We start from the raw sequence: 15,506 nt of genomic DNA, 5'->3' as shown, positions 1-15,506 counted from the left end.
TAACCCGAAGAAAAGACAAGGGCTGACGGCAGAAGCTTGGGCTTATTAAATCCTGTCCGTCCCCAGTAAACCAAAGGACGCAAATCTTCGCATGATAATGTAGACATTTCACATTTTGATATAAGTGCAATTTTTTAAAATAAAAAAAAAAAATTTTTTTTTTACACATGAATTATCTTCCCAGTAGTCATTGATTAGACGTGGCACTTGCATCATTCAGTCAATCATCCATTAGCTCATTGATTCGGTGAAAGTTTATCTGCTAGGAAATCTTCAGTTAATCCAGACGTGAAAGTGTTGGCCGGACATGGGCGTTGGCTCGATGTAGGTCGCATTGTTGAGAAAATCTTGTCCAACGTACTTAGGTACCAATTGAGCAGTTCCATGACGCATAAAATTGCTACAGAGTTAATTACAACTAGACAGCGTTCGCGTATGTCAGCAGATGAATAATGTTCTGTCTTTGCGACAGAGCTGATTAAGGCGTGTTATGTCTCACTTTAACAATAGTCTCTCCTTTCCCTCCACTTTTTGTTATGGGAACACTATATAGTGTTTGTGTGTCTGGCTAAACGCCCTGATTTTAAATCTTGTACAGTTCTTATCCATGCTAGAGGTCAGACTCTATAGCGGTTTAGGGGAAGTTCTTTATATGTTTTCTCAAAGGCTGCTAGGGTCCCCATGTTAGTCAGTGCGGGGTCTAGAATATTCCAGAGGCGGGCCCCAATGATAGGAATCGAAAACGAATTTAAAGTGGTTCTTGCATGGCTATAGTTAAACACATTGATCCCTCTTAAATCAGAATTTGATTCCCTTGCTTGGAAGTGAATTTATAAGTTGTGCGGAAGACAATTTGTATGTGCCTTTTACATCATCTGGACAGTTTTGAAATGTATCAAATCATAAAATTTTAAAAGCTTAGATTTGATGTAAAGCTCATTTGTGTGAGCTCTATAAGGGGCTTTATGGATAATCGTAATTGCTTTCTTTTGAAGGACCATCAGAGGATGCAGCTGGGCTTTATATGTGTTTCCCCAAATTTCAGCACAATAGGTGAGGTACGGCAAAATCAATGCACTGTAAAGTATTTGGAGAGCCTTCTCATCTAGCACATTTTGGGCTCTTAAGAGAATAGAAATGCTTCTGGCTAGTTTTTCAGATGGCTTACATGTGCATTTCATGTTAATAAATCATCAGTTACTACTCCTAAGACTTTACGTTCTCGCTGGATTGTCACATGGTTTATTTGTATGTTTAAGTGCTCCTTGAGACCTTTTTTGCCAAATAGCATATATTTTGTTTTTTCAAGATTTAGAGATAATTTATTAGCGTTGAACCATTGCTGCAGCTTAATTTGCCGCAATGTTGATTTTTTTTTTCTCACCAAGCTGCTTTCCAATGGTCCCATTGCCTTTTCCAGCTTTGTGGAGCTCAACAATTTTTTTCTCTGGTGTCTTTCGAAAGCTCTCTGGTCTTGCCCATGGTAGCAGTTAGGGCTGGGCGATATGGTCTTAAGTACGTATAACGATAAATTGAGCAGATTTACCTCGATAACGATAAATGACGATAAATTTGCCCAAGCGGACTGTTATATAATTTTGAAAATTTTAATCAATGCATGGAATACAAATGAACCGTTTCTCGTTAAATTTATTTACCAGCTTTCAATTTAACAATTGCACATGCAGTCTAAACATAAAGTATTTAAAAAAAAATCTTGTAAACAATAAAAATTCTAGTGTGAACATTTATAACCGCTTGTATGACTTGTAAAATGTACAACATTATAAAAATCAATATGAATGACGACTGTGCAAACATGTCATTCTAACACAAATGACTTGTAGCTTTAACAGTACACTTCAGACAACTTATTGGTAATGGCTGCTGTGACATAATTATTCAACACAAGTGTTTATGTCAAGGATTGTTTTTTTTTTTTTTTTTCCCCAAAACATTTTTTAATACATGCACCCCCCACACAGACACAACCAGATTAAAGCTGTATTGCTCTGATGCCAATGAAACATTTAAGGTTTTATGATGGCAGAATAAAGCAAACACATACAGGAAAAATAGCTGTGGCCATTAAACTGTCATATTATATATAGGCTTCACTGTTGGATTATACTTTATGCTGAGTGCTTTACCATCATGAAAGCTTTCAGAGAAATCACACAGAGATGCCAAATAATGCGACATAATGATTGCTACATGAAGTCCGTGTCCAGTCCACTCATTAATTTTAGCCGTTTCGACAAGGTTAGAGCCGCTATCCGACTCCATCACGTTCATTTGTAGCCGCTGTTAGCCGCTAGCATTAGCCTGTGGCTTGGCTACCATAAGAAAGCACTGAAAGCATCCTCTTCTGATATCGTGAGAACCAGGGAGGACAGCGGGTGAAAGCCCGTCTGGAACCCGCCAAGAGTTTACTTGATGTCTGGTGAAAGTTTGGCGAAGCTAACTTAAGCCCGACTCCATCCCGTTTACTTGTAGCGTTAGCCGCTAGCGTTAGCCTACCGGGTTTCTGTTTGTTTGGCTTCCTGAAAACCACGTAACTCCATACGTAAGCACACTGTCTGCTTTCTTAAAGGGGAATGAACATAGCCGAACAACACAGAGTCAAAGCGGGATGAAAAGACTATATTTTCTTGTTTTATTAAATTACAGAATTTACCGACATGGTCAAAATTACGTCGGTCATCTTGAAGAATTTCGGTAACGCGCCCTGCTCTAGTAGCAGTTGGATTATGACTGACTGTTGGGTGCACATTTGACAATAAAGAGCTCAATCGGGGGTGGGTGGCTGGTCATTCATGGGGTAATGGTGGACTTTTTTTAAGGTACACTGACGACTTTTTGAGTGTCATAATTATTGCTTATTCTAAGGGGTACAAATGTTTAGGAACCCCAGTAAATTACAAATATATATATTTTTTTAAAACAACAATGTGAGTTTTGTATAAATCTTTTAGATCATGTTTCTATAAGTGGAATGCATCCATTATTGACATTTCAGACCTCTACCTATTTTCTAAATGGGTGAACTTACAAAATCACAAGGGGTGCAAATACTTCTGCCCCTCACTGTATATACGCTGTTTTCCTCAGCGTGTTCTTATTCCATTCTTTTTAACCGTTCTGCACTTCGATTGGCGCTCTTTGCCATATTGAGTTTTCCATAGCATAGTGACATCACGGACAGTCAAACCCATCTGAGCTGTTGAGATTGAGAAATGTTTTTAATATCCAATATCAAACTACCTCTGATTTCTGTGCTTTGTGACTGTTCAGACTACAAAAGAGCCATCCAGTTACAATCTGGATGGGCTAAAAATTAAATTTTGGCTAAAAGTCTGAACAAGGCCTTAGTCTCGGTAAAAAATATACAACATAAAAATCACGGTGTGGAAAGCTTGACTTGAACAAATCATGCGATATTTTTCCATCCAGTGTCCGGCGGACGTCACTATAAAACGGCTTCACCCTGAGAAGCACGATCCCCTCCACGTTAAAGAGGAGATGGAGCCGGAGATGCTATACATAAAACAGGAGGCGGAGCCAGAGACCCCCAAGATTAAAGAAGAACAGGAAGATGAAATCCTCAAGTCTCCAAAGACCATTTGTGTCAAGAGTGAAGAAAATGAAGGTCCAAGCGAAGAGAGCGGAGCAGCGAAACCTTGGAGCGACAGCTCATTTCAACACCTGACAACAAAAGGAGAGGAACGACCTCAACCTGACGGTTTGTTAGCTCCACTCTCGGACGCTGACGACGTAACATCACGCTCTTCTGACTTCAACACTGATGATGAGGATAACAACTATGAGCAAAATGCTTCAAAATCCTTAAACAAGTCATCATTGGAAAGAGACACAAAAGCGGTTGGGAAACCTTTTACCTGCTCACTTTGTGATAAAACATACTCTTGGAAACAGGACTTAAAAAGACACATGTGTACACACACTGGGGAGAAACCTTTTGTCTGCACATTTTGTGGTAAAAGATTCACCGACAAGGGAAATTTAAACAAACACACAAGCACACACACTGGAGAGAAGCCTTTTGCTTGCTCACTCTGCGGTAATAGATTCACTCAAAAGAATCAGTTGGATAGACACATTCGTACGCACACTGGGGAAAAGCCTTTTCCTTGCTCACTTTGTGATAAAAGATACTTCACAAAGTCAGAATTAAACGTTCACATACGAACACACAATGCAGAGAAGCCTTTTGCCTGCTGTCTTTGCGATAAAAGATTTGGCCGTAAGGAACCGTTAACAAGACACACGCTTACGCACACTGGGGAAAAGCCTTTTCCATGCTCACTTTGTGATAAAAGATACTTAACGAAAGCAGAATTAAACATTCACACACGAACACACAATGGAGAGAAGCCTTTCGCCTGCTCTCTTTGCGATAAAAGATTTGGCCGTAAGCAACAGTTAACAAGACACACGCCTACACACACTGGAGAAAAGCCTTTTGTATGTGCATGTTGTGGCAAAAGATTCGCTCTGAAGAGAACTTTAAACATACATGCAAGATCGCATACTGGAGAGAAGCCTTTTACCTGCTCAATCTGTGGTAAAAGATTCGCTCATAAGACAACTTTCAACAGACATGCTAGAGCACACACTAGAGAGAAGCTTTTTGTCTGCACATGTTGTGGTAAAGGATTCACCGACGAGGGACGTTTAAAGGAACACACAAGAACGCACACTGGGGAGAAAACTTTTGAATGTTTACTATGTGATAAACGATTTTTTGCTAAGAAAGATTTAACAAAACACACGCGTACACACACCGGAGAAAAGCCTTTTGTCTGCACATATTGCGGTAAACAATTTGCCGAGAAGGGAAATTTAAACCAACACACCTTGACACACACCAGAGAAAAGCCTTTTCCCTGCTTAGTTTGCCATAAAAGATTCTCTCGGAAAGAACAACTAAACTGTCACACTAAAACACACACTGGAGAGAAGCCTTTTGCCTGTTCACGCTGCAGTAAAACATACTTCGCGAAGGCAGATTTAAACAGACACGTAACAAGAACACATAATGAGGAGAAGCCTTTTGCTTGCTCTCTTTGCGATGAAAGATTCTGTCAAAAGCAACAGTTAACAACACACACGCGTACACACGCTGAGGAAAAACCTTTTCTCTGCACATTTTGTGGCAAAAGATTCACCCGGAAGATAGAATTAATATGTCACACAAGGACACACACTGGGGAAAAGCCTTTCGCATGCTCTCTTTGCGACAAAAGATTCTGTCAAAAGCAACAGTTAACAACCCACGTGCGTACACACACCGGGGAAAAGCCTTTTCTCTGCACATTTTGTGGTACGAGATTCTCCCGGAAGGTAGAATTAATATGTCACACAAGGACACACACTGAGGAAAAGCCTTTTCTCTGCACATTTTGTGGTAAAAGATTCACCCGGAAGTTAATATTAATATGTCACATAAGGACACACACCGGGGAAAAGCCTTTCGCATGCTCTCATTGCGATAAAAGATTTTGTACGAAGCGTCAGTTAACAACGCACACACGTACACACACTGGGGAAAAGCCTTTCGCATGCTCTCTTTGCGATAAAAGGTTTTGTACGAGGCATCAATTAACAAGACACACACGTACGCACACCGGGGAAAAGCCTTTTCTCTGCACATTTTGTGATAAAAGATTCACCCAGAAGATACAATTAGTACGTCACACAAGTGCACACACTGGGGAAAAGCCTTATCCTTGCACATTTTGTGGTAAACAATTCGCTGAGAAGGGAAGTTTAAACACACACACAATGACACACGCTGGAGAAAAGCCATTTCCCTGCTCAGTTTGCCATAAAAGGTTCTCTCGGAAAATACTACTCAAGGATCACGCAAGAACACACACTGGAGAAAAGCCTTTTGTCTGCACAGCTTGTGGTAAACGATTCACTCATAAGGGAAGTTTAAACAGACACACAAGAATACATAATGGAGAGAAGCCTTTCAAATGATCAGTTTAAGGCAAAAGATACTACGGTGGCCGAGAGGTGTCAGGCGAAATGTAAAGTCCAAACACTTTGCAAATAGAAAAAAGCACAAACCCCAATTGCAAACGCTTTGCAAAAGAAAAAAGCACAAACGCAAACTGCCACAACACGATCCCCAATTCCTAAAGCGCGATTGCAAATTGGCAAAAGCACGAACCCCAATTGGCACAACACGACAGCAAATGGCTCGCAGCACAACAGCAAATATCTTGCAGCACAACAGCAAAATCAGGCAGCACGACGGCAAGAGGATGACCCGGAAGTTTAAAAAAAAGGACGACACTGTGTATAGTGCTATATGTGCTTTGTGACCAATTCTCCGGACCTCCATATAGTTGCAAATCTATATAAAAATCTCAATCGTTTTTGCTGTAAACATTTTGTGGTACTTTCGTTTTAGAGATATTTACAATTCTTTTATAGGTAAATCTGACGTCAGCTAGGTTTTGTAGATACACCATTGTGCTTTAACTGAGATATTGATTTCGCCTAGGGACGTCACTCGGTTAGCTCCCTGCGGCTAATGGAGCGTACCAACTCTTTCAATAACAAAGGGGTGTCTGAACAACTAGCACGAACGTAGCACAAAACGAATGGCAACACTTCGGGACCACTTTGGTGTAAATGAGGGGCTTAGAGTGACGTCATCACTCGAAATTAATATCTCAAGCCCCCCAATTTACTTCAAAATGGACCCGAATTTGTTTGATCGTGCTAGTTGCTGAGACACCCCTCTGTTACTGATCGCCTCGGTACGCTCCCTTAGCCGTGTGAGCTAAGCTACGCGTCACCACTCGATATTAAAAAGAAGAACTGTAAATATCTCTAAGAGCAGCACAAACAAAATTTTTACTGCACAAACGATGGACATCATTTTTATATAAATTTGCGTCTGATGGGGGGGGTTGGCAACTTCACAGAGGTCCGTCACAAAACACATATAGCAATATACAAAGTGTCGTCTTTTTTTTTTTTTTTTTTTTTAACTTCTGGATCATCCTCTTGCCGTCGTGCTGCAGGATTTTGCTGTTGTCTTTCGAGCCTTTTGCATTCATGCTGCGAGCCATTTGCTGTCGTGCTGCAAGCCATTTGCTGTCGTGTTGTGGAAATCGGGGTTCATGCTTTTGCCAATTTGCAATCGCGCTTTAGGAATTGGGGATCGTGTTGTGGCAGTTTGCATTCGTGCTTTTTTTTTCATTTGCAAAGTGTTGGCAATTGGGGTTCGTGCTTTTTTCTATTTGCAAAGTGTTTGGACTTTGCATTTCGCCTGGCACCTCTCGGTTACCGTAAGATACACCTGGAAGGAAGATATAAACAATTACGCAAAAAGACGCACCAAATTATAATAATAATACATTTTATCAGAGATGTCTCGGGTCCGATCACGTTATTTTCAAAGTATCGGAATCGGCAAAAAAAATATCGGACATGCCTTTTTGTAATATATATATATTTTTTAAATAAATCGTTTTCTAATTGTATTTAACGTTACAGACATAATATGTTACACTCATCCAGAGTCTTTAGTTTAGGCTTAAGGTAGGGTTATCAAATTTATCCCGTTAATGGCGGTAATTACTTTTTTTTTTTATTTTTTAATTTATCACGTTAAAATATTTAACGCAATTAATGCATGCGCTGCACGGCCCACTCATGCATTGTCGAGATCAATTTGTAATGGCGCCGTTTTACCTATATATAGAGCTAAAAGGCAGCGTAAAACGAGTAGAGTGAATTTTGGCAGCCTTTGGAGCCTCTTCCTACGATTAGAAACATCGTGGGAAGCAATGTGGGGAAGAAAGGTAGTAATTGATCTTTTTCTTAACACCCTATGTTATTTCCCAACGCAGAGAAGATGTATCAATTGGTACCACTACGCACAGTCATGGGTGCACTTCCCATCATGCATTTGGGCAGAAGAGATGGCTACAGTATCATTTACTGAAAGCTCAACAAATACACTAGATGGCAATATTTAGTCACAATATACAAAGTCACATTTATCCTTTAAGAATTACAAGTCTTTCTATCCGTGGATCCCTCTCACAGAAAGAATGTTAATAATGTAAATGCCATCTTGAGGATTTATTGTCATAATAAACAAATACAGTACTTATGTACTGTATGTTGAATGTATATATTCGCCTGAGTTTTATTCATTTTTTTCTTAATGCATTGCCAAAATGTATATGATCGGGAAAAATTATCGGGAATGATTGGAATTGAATCAGGAGCAAAAAAAAAAGCAATCAGATCGGGAAATATCGGGATCGGCAGATACTCAAACTAAAACGATCAGGATCGGATCGGGAGCAAAAAACATGATCGAACAACCCTAAGTTTTATTTATAGAATGCTTTTATCAATGCTCAAAGACAGCTGAAACAAAGAAAAGGCTAACACAACATGCGCTAGAGCCGGCGGTAAGCCGAAAATTTACGGTTACTGAAATCCTTCATGATGGGTGATGTAATTTTGACCATGTCGGTAAATTCGGTAATTTAATAAAACAAGAAAATATAGTCTTTTCGTCCCGCATTGACACTGTGTTGTTCGGCTCTGTTCATTCCCCTTTCCTGTGGGCGTTATTTTATTTTGACTAAATTCTTGTGATTTTGTCCAAAATATGGCTTTTCCTTTGAAGTGTGATAACTAAGTCATTTATGAATTTTTTTTTTTTCAACCACTCAAAAATGTTCATTGGCATCAGTCCTATCTACACATATATAGTTTTATTTATTTATTTATTTTTAATGCCCCCTATTGACATTAATAGCAGTGTTATTCTAATAGCAAAACTAACTATGCTGTGTATGTGTATATATATATATATGTATATGGCGGAAAACACAGACAAGACTGAAAAAGAAGTTTCTGCTCTTGCACTCCTCTTTAAAAGAAAGTGCTGTATTTTAAGCCAAAACAACTGTTGTTTTTGATAGCACAATATGTCTTTATGCTGCCATAGCAGATTCATGGCGCATTAGGCCCCCGAACTATTTTTAATTTGCCCGTTTTACCCTGGAAACTCCCGTTTACAGACATTGCGCAACAGCTTTTGTTTCAACCCAGCCATAAAACGAAACTAATTAAATATATTTACTATTCAAAATGTCTGTCATTTTTAGCTTAGAATCATTAATTGATGTCTAATATTTTGTTTAAAAAAAAAAACGACTTAAATTTATTTACTCGCATATTGTAAACTTTTAAACAAATTACGTCACAATGAAAAAAATGGCATCTGTAAAAAAGTCAGATATTTACCTCATAACTATTGCTTAATTGTATTTTTTTTGTTTGTCGCATTTTTTTCTGATATGTTAGATGATAAATAATCGATCCAAACAAAGAAAAAATGGGAAAAAAAAACGTTTCAAATGGTAAATATATGAAAAAGAACATCTCGACCACTCCTTGATGTCTGCGATTTCTGCATCGCGACCCTTGTTATATTACCATGTTTCACCCATAAAATCCCCCAAAAATTCAGCTGTGGTCATTTACAGCTGTGTCTTGACACTCAGTGATACATGCTACATGGAGTTTTTGGATCGAAACAAGGTCAGTACGCGATAATATCTTGTTAAAGTCATGGCGTCTGTAATTCTGCTTTTGCATGCTATCACCTCCAGATAGGGTTTTGCTGTTTAATTTTTTTTTTTTTTTTTAAATGCCCTCCTGTTCAAAATTTTTGTTCCCCCAGAAAATTGAGATTTTCAGCTTTCCAATGAAGTGTCACACATGCATTTAGGACAGTTTTGAAATTTGGCCAAATTGGGGGTCTTATATATATATATATATATATATATATATATAAAGTCTAATTTAAATATTTCATATGATATAGTTAGAGGCTTGAATAAGTCCAGAAGTCATAACAACATAATTTTTTATGCATGCCCAGTTTTTACACAATGGCAGTTTTCTGAATCAAACTAAATTCTTGTGATTTTGGCTTATCCTTTGAAGCTTGATAACAAAGTCATTTATGAATATTTTTTCACTTTCAACCACTCAAAAATGTTCATTGGCATTAGACCTATCTACACATATATAAGTTTTATTTATTTTTAATGCCCCTCCAACGACATTAATAGCAGTATTATTCTAATCGCAAAACTAACTATGCTGTATATATATATAAAATAAAAGTGTAATTTGAATATTTCATATGACATAGAGGCCCAAATAAGTCCATAGGTCATAACAACAAGCTTTCTTTGCAAGCAAATTCATGTATTGGCCTTTGGCGCCCCCTAGTGGCTTTTGGGTGTTAAGCCTCTCAACACACAAATTCCTCTATTTCCATATTTTTGACTCGCCAAAGAAGCGATTGCATGAGTAATCACGGAAAATGCATTGTAACACATCAGGTTTACAGCATATCAAAAATTATGATTTATAATGGGAGTCAATGAGCCAGAACATGGCAATATTACAAGAATTTAGTGCGAATCTCCCCAACCTGTTTGCAAAAGTTAGAAATTGCAGCAGGGTGCCATTTTGATCTTTACATGTTTTTTACCATTCTGGGGAAATATTAGCTCCCTAGTGTAATTTTTCCAATGCTTTGTCTTTGATGAAACACAGTTGTTAGAGCGTTCTTGATGTCGTACCTGAAGCCAATTCAAGCTCATCAAGACTGTATTTAAGCCAGTACTTCTCAAATAGTGGGGAGTACAGCGATGCCAGGGGATGTGTCCTCAGATAATATACTGTTTTTTTGCCGTACTAAAATAAAGTGTACTTGTCCATCCAGTCAGTCAGTGGCGCTCTCATTTTCAGAATGTGTGCAGTATTTTTTAACCAAACAAGAGCACACAGCAAAGAATACAGTAGGAAACGAGGAAAGACCAGACTTTGGGACACCAAATCAATTAAGACGTCATTTAAAGACATTAGACCCTGATGACATTGATAAGCCGCTTGGATTGTATTTGAGCGAGAACGTGCCAAATATTGCCAACAATTGTCCCTATATTACATCAGTAAACAGTATGCACTGTTAGCATGCTCAGTGCAAAATTACCCTCCAGCTGATACTGCCTGCAGCAAAAATAAAAACTGTCCCGCTGTCCAATGACACTCGTTTTTGTTCTATTTTTGTTTTTTCGGTCAAATTGTTTGGCATATTGTCATTGTTAATGTTGCTAATCAATTTGAATGATTATTGATTTTATTATTTTAATTTTCTGTATCAAATGGTCAAAAAATGTACCTTGTGTGTATTGTTACAGTTTGGTGGTGACTGTTTTGAATTTAGGCAATCTTATGCGCTTTAAGTCTTTTCTGTTACAAACAGAACAATGTTAATAAAGTTATACTTTATTCTAAGTTGATCTATTTTTTTTTTGCTTTAGTAGAAAAAAAGGACAAATGTTATGCAGAGGTGTACTTATAATAATTTTAGAGACAAACAGTACTATTTACAGTGGCAGCAGAGAGTTGGGGGAGGGCGCGAAACGTTTAAGTCTTCGTGGGGGGGCGTAACAAAATAATTGAGAAGCACTGTTATACGCTAAGAAGTTTTTTCAGTTACATTTAATTAGACTGTTGAGTGATCTTAATACAATTTTTTTTGTATTCCTAGATAGTTAAGAGATTATTAACAGGTTTGTATTTATTGTGTAAATATAATTTATGTTCAACTATTTCAATATAAATTTGCTCATAAAATCCAGACATTTATCCTGGAAGTTTTCGAAATGTTTCTTAAGCAGTTTTTTTGAAACAAAGGTTGTAATGGAACGGTGTATCACCTAAACCAGGGGTCCCCAAACTTTTTCTTGTGAGGGCCACATAACGTTTCCTTTCTCTGATGAGGGGCCGGGGTCAGTTTGTAACAAAAAAGGTGTGACGATTGCAGGAGTGCCTAAATGTAAAAATTTGTTTTTCAGAAAATCACAATCAAATAACCCTTTCTGGATTCTTCACGGAACAAAAGTAAATAAAAATAATAATTATAATATAATTAGGGCTGTCAAAATTATCGCATTAACGGGCGGTAATTTTTAAAAATTAATCACGTTAAAATATTTGACGCATTTAACGCACATGCCCCGCTCAAACAGATTAAAATAACAGCGTAGTGTCATGTCCAATTGTTACTTGTGTTTTTTGGTGTTTTGTCGCCTTCGGGCCGTAGTTTGGGGACCCCCGACCTAAACCAATACCGATGCACTGCAAAAATACACCTCCTTAAAACTCGTTAAATTCCTTTGTTTTCAATGTAAAACTATTAAGAAGAAGTGAAATGATTAGCCAGTGCCTCAAGTAAATTTAGTTAACTGGGATTTCTTAAAATAAGCTTATTTTGAGCTAGCTATTTTTCTTAACAGACTTGTTTTAGGAAAAAAAGTATTTTTAATCTTTAAAAAAAAAAAAAAAAAGCTTGTTGGTGAATAGATATTGTTCAAAACAAAAACAAAACATTTGTTTTTCTGGATCTATGTGAAAAATGAACCAAATTTTTTATGTATAGGCTAAAAAAAGAACACATAGTAATATTTACTTAATTTAGGTGGAAAAATCTGACGTATTAATCTTTCATTCATTTTTTTTTTTTTTCTTTTTTTTTTTTTTTTTTTTTTCCCATGCTGCTTTTCCTCACGAGGGTCGCGGAGGTGCTGGAGCCTATCCCAGCTAACTACAGGCAGTAGGCAGGGGACACCCTGAACTGGTTGCCAGCCAATCGCAGGGCACAAGGAGACATACAACCATTCACGCACACACTCATACCTACGGACAATTTAGAGTGTTCAATCAGCCTACCATGCATGTTTTTGGGATGTGGGAGGAAACCGGAGTTCCCGGAGGAAACCCACGCAGGCACGGGGAGAACATGCAAACTCCACACAGGAAGGCCGAAGCCCGGGATTGAACCCTTGATCTCAGAACTGTGAGGCAGACGTGCTAACCACTCGGCCACCGTGCCGCTACGTTTTAATCTGTTAGTCTTTAACACTCAAAACAAGATGGAGAAAATAATTCAGACTATGAAAACCTATCTGATTAAGACATTATAAATTTGCAGTTTGAAAGTATTCGTCAATACAGATTTATTTCGCATTGATCATTTAGCCCAGTACTTCTCAAATAGTGGGGCGCAAAAAGTTTACATACAGTTTATGCTATTATATCGTCCCTACCAATATTGAGACCAAACCTACGCCTTTGTTGACACCCCTGCACTAGAGGACACTCATGCTCTTGGGGTGGGTTGGCCTAGTATGGTCATCCAATAGGTTATAGTATGATAAATAACAGTTCAAATAGATGACCTTATGCTGCAAATGAATTTTAAAAAAAAATCATTTTAAAAATAAATAAGGAATTACTCAGTGTTTGAGTAGTTATTTCATCGAATACTTTTTACCTGAGTAAATTTTTGGGATGATTACTTTTACTTGTACTTGAGTAATATTATTTTGAAGGAACGCTACTTTTGAGTACAATTTTGGCTACTCGAGCCACTTGTGTTTATCATATTCATTCAATATTTTTGGAATCCAGTTTTGGTTCCAAACACTTTACATATTACGTTGAAGTTTCAGCGCCTGAATGTTTCTACTTCCGGTTCACATGACACAACATCTGTGTACCTATCCGGGACTTGCCGTTCTATGTGTTCCCTTTTAACCAAAGGAGTTCATTCAAAGCATCCTTATCGGGTAAGTACCGAAGTAAGAATTTAGTAGACTAAAACGTCCCATCTTAAAGCGTAGTGTAAGTCGTTTGGCTTTATGTTGAAGCTTTGCAAGCTCTCGGAACTTCGTTTTGTTTAGCTTAGCTCGCTAGCCATGACACGTTAAAGCAAGGTCGTAGGTGTGGGTTTAAGGGACGATATAACAGCATAACCGGCAATTTTGCTCGGTCGGGACATTGATAAAACCAAACAGATTGGGTGAACGGGGGGTCAGGGCTACATTTCTCACGAATATGTAACTAATTGATTGATAGGCTAAATGATCAATGCATAACAAATCTATTGATTTATACCAACTTTCACACTGCAAATTTATAAGGTTTTAATCTGATATTTACGGAGCCCCCCGGGTGCCAGGGTAGAAAAAAAAAATCATAGCTAATCTGTACCCACAGTTTAGTAATCTGTACCCACAGTTTAGCGGCTACTAAAAATAGCTATCTGACAAATGAACACTAGTTGAATTAAGCACGCATGGACACGACAGCAGCACAGTAAATGTGCAAACACAACATGCCATATTGATTGATGACACCTGAAAGGGAATTTTAGACAGCTACCGAAGAAAACGTGCAATAGTTACCTTTTAAAACCCCTTTGTTCGCCGAGGGCAAAACGTGCAGGTTCTCGCTCGGGCGGTCCCTCGGCGTTTGGAGTCCCCGCCAAACATTGGTGAATACTGTTTCCGGGTCATCGCTAAACTGTGGGTACAGATTAGTAAACTATGGGTACAGTTTAGTAATCTGTGGGTACAGATTTGTAAACTGTGGGTACAGTTTAGTAATCTGTGGGTACACATTAGTAAACTGTGGGTACAGATTAGTAAACTGTGGGTACAGATTACTAAACTGTGGGTACAGTTTGGTAAACTGTGTTTACAGATTACTAAACTGTGGGTATAGATTAGCTATGATTTTTTTTTTCTCTACCCTGGCACACGGGGGGCTCCGTAGATATTTTTTTCTTATATCTAGTATAATTTTCTCCATCTTTTTTTGAGTGTTAAAGGCTAGTTAAGATTAATACTTGATTATTAATCACTTTAAGTAAATGTTACCATTTGTTCTTATTAAGCCCATACATCCATACTAAATAATATTTTGAACAAGACCAATTCTTGCATTACGAACATATCTGACGAACAAAGCTTTAAAAGAAAAAAAAAGATTAAATATACTCACTTTTTGCTTAAAATAAGTGTTAAGATTTTTTTTCCAGCTATTTCTCTTATTTCAAGAAAACTGAGTAAAATTTACTTCAAGCACTGGCAGATAAATTTACTTATTTCTAGTAGATTTACACTGAAAACAAGGGAATTTGACTAGTCATCAGCCAATCAAACGTACGTTTGAGGGAAAAAAATGAGGTCAATTTAAGTCTGAACTAGCCTGGTACACCAGACTCACCACTGTTCCAGCTATAGAGTCTGGGGCGGAGCAAGCCACAGCAAACAGACAGCGGAGTGGACCAATCAGCAACGGGCAGACGTGACGTCGGTAAAGCGACAACACGTGCGACGCGAGCGGAGAACGGAGAAGTTTATTTAACATGGCTAGCGCGAAACAGCTTGTTGTCAATGACTTGTGTCTGTGTTTTTCTTAATTTAAAACTGATTTTGCCGTGGATTGGAACATATTCTCGGCTCTCCTGTTCGTCATCTGTGTTGTTGTGGAGACGACTTCCGACGTGGAAGAGTGACGTTTCTCGTTAAGAACACGTCACGCAAATAAACGAACCTGATTTGACGGTTGATTTT

General features: G+C 38.1%; 1 protein-coding gene across 4 annotated transcripts in view; it reads left to right on the top strand.

Annotated features, from left to right (window-relative positions):
* Positions 1-15,506, top strand: part of LOC130919121 (gastrula zinc finger protein XlCGF57.1-like) — a 41,203-nt gene that overhangs the window by 15,393 nt on the left and 10,304 nt on the right. The window contains exon 3 of one of the 4 annotated variants that reach the window (XM_057841566.1): positions 3,454-6,046. The exons of 2 other annotated variants lie outside the window; for them this stretch is intronic. In XM_057841566.1, the coding sequence (XP_057697549.1) occupies positions 3,454-6,006 (2,553 nt within the window). In that variant the 3' untranslated portion in view covers positions 6,007-6,046. Of the gene's footprint in view, positions 1-3,453; positions 6,047-13,625; positions 13,716-15,506 lie in introns of those variants that run through there. One more of the 4 variants, XM_057841584.1, reaches the window with a different exon arrangement.

This window comes from Corythoichthys intestinalis, chromosome 1, assembly GCF_030265065.1.
Source record: "Corythoichthys intestinalis isolate RoL2023-P3 chromosome 1, ASM3026506v1, whole genome shotgun sequence".
Classification (NCBI taxonomy): domain Eukaryota; kingdom Metazoa; phylum Chordata; class Actinopteri; order Syngnathiformes; family Syngnathidae; genus Corythoichthys; species Corythoichthys intestinalis.
Note: the sequence above shows the minus strand (reverse complement) of the source record. Positions and strands in the feature narration are given on the sequence as shown.